Below are 7,528 nucleotides of genomic sequence, written 5' to 3'. Positions count from 1 at the left end.
CAAAATTTTTGGCCTCCTCCATAAGTTGTAGAGTTGGGAAGGATGAAACTTGCATCTTTCTATGGGTTGTGCTTGAACAACTTGATCAATTAGAAGAACAAATCCCATTGTGGATTTCTTAGCTAAAACAGCTGCAAAATCGGGTATCTCAAGCATGATGGTCGACTTTCCTATTCATATTTCTGAAGAGATTTTTGTCGATGCTATGTCTAGACCCAGATTTAGATTCCACTAAGTGTTGGTAGAGCTCCCTGTTGATGGAAATGCCGAAGGTGGGGTTTGTCTCTTCCTCCCCAATGGGCCAATTTGGCCCTCTCTTGTAGTTTTGTTTTTTTTTTTTTAATTGTGTTCTTCTGGATTTTTTTGGTTCTTTTCCTCTAATAATATTGATCTTTAGAGGGAAAAAAAATGTCAACTATTCAAAAGAAAGATTGATAAACGAGCTCACATGGAATGCTCATATAGTATGGATTGATCAAATCTCCTTTTGCAAGTTGATTCAAGAATGAATTAGTGGATCTTGGCTATGTTGAGGTATTGGGAGTTATAGGGGTAATGCTCTGCATCCATTATTTAGGTCTTGGATGTGTCTCAGTATACCCTTAGGTACTCTCCACCTAACGCCCTTACGACTTTGGATTAAACCACCCAAAGTGATATTTCATGGTTTATTTAATTTGGTTAAAACTGTATCGATCAGAGCATGGCCCATTTGTTATCCGTCAAAACTATACATTATGGGAAGTGTTGAGATGTTGGGAGTCAAAGATAGAGTCATATAATATTGTGTTAAAGTCATTTGATTATATGAAAATTTTCAGTTTGGCATGTAATACACCTTTTTTTTGTAAGAGGGCAATCCTGACATGGTTATAGGGAGTATAACTAATCTCTTTGTAAAAAATAAAAAATATTATTTTTGTAAAGGATCATTTATCATAAAAATGAAAAAAAAAAATTACAAGAAGCACTAATTGTTGGCAACAAATCACACAATCTGTCTTCTACGATGCACTGACCGTAAAATTATTAGCAACAAATTGCACGGTTTGTCTGCTACCATACGCCAACTGTAAAATGTTCTTCTACAACTGAACCTATAGAAGGTTCATATTGGGATTGTGGGCATGCCAAAGTCATCCAGACTCAAGAGAATGTCTCTGACTTCTAATCAGGAGATGTGAGCACTCCTCTTTCCTCGATCTCTCCAAAGACTTTTAATGTTCTTTGTAGAGACATGATACAAGGATGAAAAAATATGAAGACAAATGATAGTAACTCATAGACAAGGGGAAAATGTAATCTTGTCTATGTTGATATTCAATATACTAGAAATACGATCTGTTGTCTTTGTTGATGTAGAACATACCAGAATCAAGATCTGTTGTCTCTATTGATATTAAACATGCCAGAAACATGATCTGGGCCAAAACATCTAGTGATTCTCCTTGGTCCCATGTCCATCCTAATGTTGCCTCCCCCGAAGCCCCCTAGAAGGTCTGAAGTGTCTGAGCTGTAGAAGGTGGCCCAACAACTGCGGTTCTTATTCCTCCAGGCATGCCTTGTCACTGTCTCTATTGATGTAAAACATACCAGAGACGTGATCATTACACTATGAAATGAAGTACATAATTTGAAAGAAGTACAGGACTTCAAAAGGAAAATACTAATCTAAAAGAAGGAAGAAAAAACGACAAAAAATATAAAAAATGAAATGAAAGATAGACTTGATATCTGAGTTTCTTTGATCTGTTGATGATGCCATCTTTCTTCCACCGTAGTCATTTTTATAGTTTTATTTGAAAGATCCTGCTCTTTTGGCAATTTCGTAACTGCAGGAACCCATGTATCATGTACTTAGTGGGGCAGTTAATTGGTTGTAACTGTCTTAACCACTTAAGCCACATCTTTGTAACTTCCTTGGAAATGAATCACATCTTTACAAAGGCAAAATGGTCGTGGTACGTGCAGAAAAATAGGAATGCGATATGTTCGGAGCTCGGTGAATGTTCACGTAAGTGATATGATTGACACGTGTTAAATATGTTAATCCTGCTAACAGAGTTGTAAATAGTTACAACTCTGTTTAATATTATTAATATTTAAATAAATAAATAATAAAAATCCCAATATAAGCGAACTCCTCCTTTCATTCCGCTTAGAAATCTCGATCCTCTCTTTCTCTCTCTCTCTTTGTGCTTCTTTTTCAAGGTTGTTCCTTCTTTCTTCTTTCTTTTTCACCGCTCTCCAGTTTAGTTGAAGTTTTGTTTACCAATTTCAGTGAAGATTTGCATCCATGGTAAATTCTCATAGGTTAATAATATCTACCCAATAAATAATAATAAAATCCTAAATATTCAACAGCTTTGTTTACTTTATAAATTTAAATTTGTCTTTTGCCATACATGCAAACTTTACTGTCCAAATCCCTTCCCTGATGATTAATATGTAAACATGGTATTTTGATATGTGTGGCCAAGTCTCTCATATGCTCAGTGCCTGAAAATAGTTATGTTGATTTTTTTCTTATCTCATTCTATTTTGAGAGAGAGATGATGATGATGGCGACTGTAGAAAGAAGGAACAACGTTGAAGAAAAAGCAAGGAGAGAGAGAGAATTGAGATTTACCAACAAAATCGAAGGAGGAGTCCACTTATATTGGATTTTTATTTTTTATTTATATAAAAAAATATTAGACAAGTTAAGTAACCATGTCCGTCATCTTTCCACCCTAAAAACTAGGAATCAGTTACAATATAAAAAACTAATAGATGGTTTAGATTAATCTAAACTTAAATGGACGGTTAATATTAAAAGAAAGTGAAAATAAGATTGCAACACGTACGTCCTGCTACCACTCGCCCTTTTACAAATTATGTTGATTGACAATCGGCCAAGCTGACTGAAAAGTCAAAATCGATTAGCTGACCATAAAAAGTCAAAATCAGTCAGCTGACCGTAAGAAATCGAAATCAGTCAACTGGCCATAAAAAGTCGAAATCGGTTAGCTGACCATACTTAGAAACAGTTGATTCATACTCCAAGCTCTTCATTTTTGGTCAGGCTGACTAAAATTTTACTTGGAACCAACTCATGTTGGTATGAATTCTATCTCCAAGACCTTTTCATCAACGATTAGTCCTTTAATATAGGTTCCTTATAGTCTTATTGGTTAATTGCCTTGTGCATTGACCGTGAATCGTCTGGTTCATAGAAATTTCAGATTATGGTACCAACACTGACAAAACTAGAGAGCATCTCTACCTACGGCAATACCATTGGCAGAGCTTTCTAACAAGAAAAAACACATACGATACCTAAAAAAATGATATAGAATCAAGGTCTCTGATTATGTTGCACCTTTCAAACATCTCAAATGTCAAAAATACACCTTTAATTCTTTGAAATTGTACCTCTACTAGACTGACTTTACAGCCAATCGTGGTTAATAGAACAAAACCCTTTCTTCTTTGCCCCTTTTATTGCGTGCAATTTGGTTGCAAAGAAGTTTGATCTCCTATTAATTGGAACCAGGAAGATCATGATGAGTAATACCTTAGTGATCAGGTGATGAACCCTATAATGGCTGCCAATTCCCGAAGGGCCTGGTTTGCCATGCACAGAGCAACCATCGAGTTTGTTTAGATTATTGGCTTCTGAGTCTGGAATCTCCTACTGAAGCTTCACTATGGATTTCCCAATTGAGACGACCAAGACATGAAAGTTGAACCATCTCTCTCTCTCTCCAAAAAAAGTGAAAGCTCTGTGGTTATCGTTTTTTCTCTGCTTCCTGTCTTGTTTACGAAATAGCATTGAAGGGTAATGGGACGAAAAGTCGGTCATTTTCAGACCCAGACAGTGTGGTCCAACTCAGAATGCGACAATACATTCAACAACTGATTCCCCTTTTTTTGTTTGATTCTCATTTTGAGAAAAAGATGTGAACAGCTAATTCTGGAATTGAGCTCGATACTTGTTTTTATTTATAATTTATAATTATAAGTATCTCACCCAATCTTCTCTCTTTGGGTTGGCAAATGAATTAAGGTTCATCCGAGAACACATGCAGCATTACAAGAGTGTTGATTTATACATTGACGCTACCCTTCCCTGATAGTTGGAGCTATGGAATAGCAAACAAACACTGAACCTGGAGCCATATGGGCCTGACTTTTACCTGGTCAAGTGGGTGAAGATGGATCTTGGGCATTATTGTAGCCAAAGCTCCGGCTACCTCGTTAAGCTTTCATACTAAGCAGGATTTAATTAGGTTTAAACTTTAACTATTGAAAGTAAACATGATTACAGGTGGGAAGAGCATTTCACACCACCCAAAAAAGAACTTGTAAGATAGTCTTCTCGACAAGAATGGTGAAAAGCCAAGACATAGTGATTAGTGATTAAGTAAAGGTAATAAAAATGGTTGACACTTGACAATGCCACACCAACTTGGAATTCATATTATATTATTTATTTATTTAATTCGCAAAATACTAATCTCATACATTCAACCCTACACCTCTCTCTGTCCTTCATCTCTGTCTTTCACTCTCTCTCTCTCTCTCTCTCTCTCTATATATATATATATAGTATATTATACAACATTTAACTAGTATTGACTTTGGGAAATCTGTTATAGAGAAGCATTGGACACGTGGCAAAGTGGGTCGGATGAGGATGATGATGATCTTGTGAAGTTCCATAGATCAATTTCACTATTGTAGTCATGGGTGTTATGATATGATCTGTTGAAGGTGGAGGTGGAGGAGCGAATTAGCTGTTGTGGCAATGGAAGATCATCTTGATCATCATCATGAGGGAGTGGAGGTGCTGGTGAAGAGAAGGTCATGGTGGGTTCGTTAAAGCAAGCCAGGTGCTTGCAAGTCTCTACTTGGCCATTAAGGTGGGAAGCAACTAACCGATCCAGAGCTGCCCAGTCACTCAGTCCCGGTTCTGAGTGGTAAACCGGGTTGATGAGATGCCCTGTACCTCCTCCTCCTCCTCCTCCAAGGTCGGTGTCTGGCAACACCTGACCATCATCGATTGGTGGGTAACAAACTTGACTGCCAGAGTCCTGACTCCGATCGTTTGGAAGTGAAGTGAGCGTTGGGCTCTCCAGTGCTGGAAGTTGCATGAATCTGTCGTGGATCGGTCTGAGGAACCTCAAGTTGTTGTTATTGCTGGTGGTGGAGGTTGTGATGTGGATGTTGAGACCATTATTATTGATGCTTGTAATTTCATTCTCTTGCTTGCAACTCCTTCCCATGTACTGAAGAATCTGGTCCAAGGCTCCATCATTGCTTGGATTGAACATCTGGGCCTTTGCATCTATGGTGATGGCTGAGCTTTTAGGGCTGCTTATAGCCTTGTGATGATTCTTCTTCTTGAACACACGGCAAACCACCCACCCCTCTTCTTGTGCCCCTTCTCCCATTGAATTTAGTGCCTGGATTTAACACATACACATATACAACAACTGTTAACCGACAACTGTTTCACCTAAAAGCTCGAACTATTAAGGAAGGACAGTGTTAATGTATACATACGTTAGGATCAGAAGAAGAGGAGGATTGGTGGTCATCGAGCCTATACTCATGCATGATCCAGTCGGATTTCTGGCCGTGAGGGGCACGACCTTCATAGAAGACAAGCGTCTTACGCATTCCAATACGCTTGAAGTTGTTGTAAATGACCTTATCACGACCTGTAGCTTTCCAGAATCCGGCCGCCGTTGCTCGATTGGTTCTGGTTCCGGTAGGGTACTTCTTATCTTTGTGGCTGAAGAAGTACCAATCATTTTGAGGAGTGGATCCAATTTTGCACTTCTCTGTCAAACCCACCAAGTATATAATTAGCAGCAAACACATTAATTGGCTTTAGCATAATTAGTAATTAATTAATGCGTGTTTAAGGAAAGATTAATGAAGATATTAATGGAGGGAGGAGTTCTATATATGGAGTTACCTTGTATATCCCAAGGCTCGAGCTTGTTAAGGTCGACATCCCGAATGACGTCCAAATCGATCTTCTCATAAGCAACCTTCTTTCTCAAGTAGTAATGAAGGAGCTCCTCTTCCGTTGGGTGAAATCGGAAACCAGGAGGCACCCGAGACTGTCCATTCACTGAAAGGCTCATTTCCTCCGGCATTAAATCTTTCCAAACTGATCACAACCAAAGTTGGTTCCTAGCCAAACAGGAAGGATTCGATTCCTACTCACTGAGTTAGAGAAAGAAAGAGAGAAAGAGAGAGAGAATGGAAGAAGAGGAGATGATGAAAGTGGGTATGTGTGCCCCAAATAGAGAAGGGATTCATTTATATGTGTGGCAGATTGGTAGGGTATGCATCAGCTGCAGGGGTCCGGAGATACATGAAAAAGGTTGATTTATGTCATTGGGTGTACTTTTCAGTGGGGTTAGTTTGCTAGGGCTTCCAGAAAAAAGCCACCCACCTCACCTCCTCTCTCTCTGTCTCTCTGTCTCTCTCTCTCTCGATCTCTCACCTCCATATGATCAATATGAGAGATTATGGGTCCTACAAAAGGGTAGAAAGAATGGGGCCCATAAGGACGTTAGGGCCACCAGAGAGTGAGGGGACACGCCCCCATCTTAACTACGACCCTCGACCTTAAAATCTTAGCGAAAAACAGCAGCGAAACCACCACTATCCCTAAAGATTCTCTCTCTTTCTCACACATAGTCGCACGCACACTCGAATACACACATGCATACAGAGAAAGCATCAATCACAGGTTTTGCTTGTGCAACCACCGCAACGACATGAGACCGAGAGAGAGAGAGAGAGAGAGAGAGAGAGAGAGAGATGATGATAGGGTCGGAGGAGTTGCGCTTTCATCAGGTCATCATGGCGGCCCCCATCGGACAAGAAACACATAATGGGAGATACGGAAGAAGACTTAAGTCTAAGGTCCCCCTTTTTTTGTCGCATTAATATTCTTTTCATGCCAACTACGAACTACGTCTGGATTTACGTACGTAAACAAAATTTGTAAACAAATATTTTCCTTTTACTCATATATTAAACAGAAAAATTATGAAAGGTGGTGGCACCCTAGAAGATTGGATGTGCTACTCATATGATCACCTCATCGTGTGAGTGAGCATCCAAAACTTATCGCTTTTGTTTTCAAATATACCGTTCTTCACCTATGTAATGACAAAAATGGGATAGGTGTTGGATGCTCACCTTGATCGTACAAACAACAGATCCATTCTCCACTCTAGCCATTTAATTATGTTAGGCTCAGCATTAGGAACAAAAAATTTAGTTGGTACTCGGGTTGCAGCAAAGTAATTATAATTATTGTTCGTAACTAAAGAAATTGAATAATTCACTTCTACACTGATTTACAAAAACCCTTATACATTTTAGTATTTTTAAAAATACCCTTTGACATTCTATTTATTTGGTTACCTGGGCAGCAACCAACCAACACCATGTGAGCAAATTATTGTATAAAACTATGCCATGGTATTGTTCCCTTTTATTATATATTTAAATTTGATCC

General features: G+C 38.7%; 1 protein-coding gene across 1 annotated transcript; it reads right to left on the bottom strand.

The window, feature by feature from the left end:
• Positions 1-4,438: 4,438 nt before the first annotated feature.
• LOC122071925 (NAC domain-containing protein 43-like) lies at positions 4,439-6,283 on the bottom strand. The gene is made up of 3 exons (XM_042636409.1): positions 5,966-6,283; positions 5,548-5,828; positions 4,439-5,447 (listed from the first exon to the last, which is right to left on the bottom strand). The coding sequence occupies exons 1-3, from the start codon at positions 6,147-6,149 to the stop codon at positions 4,635-4,637; spliced, it is 1,278 nt and encodes a 425-aa protein (XP_042492343.1). The 5' UTR covers positions 6,150-6,283; the 3' UTR covers positions 4,439-4,634.
• Between the last annotated feature and the right edge of the window lie 1,245 nt (positions 6,284-7,528).

This window comes from Macadamia integrifolia, chromosome 2 (assembly GCF_013358625.1).
Source record: "Macadamia integrifolia cultivar HAES 741 chromosome 2, SCU_Mint_v3, whole genome shotgun sequence".
Lineage (NCBI taxonomy): Eukaryota > Viridiplantae > Streptophyta > Magnoliopsida > Proteales > Proteaceae > Macadamia > Macadamia integrifolia.
The sequence above is the reverse complement of the archived record's forward strand: the minus strand, read 5'-3'. Positions and strand labels throughout refer to the sequence as shown.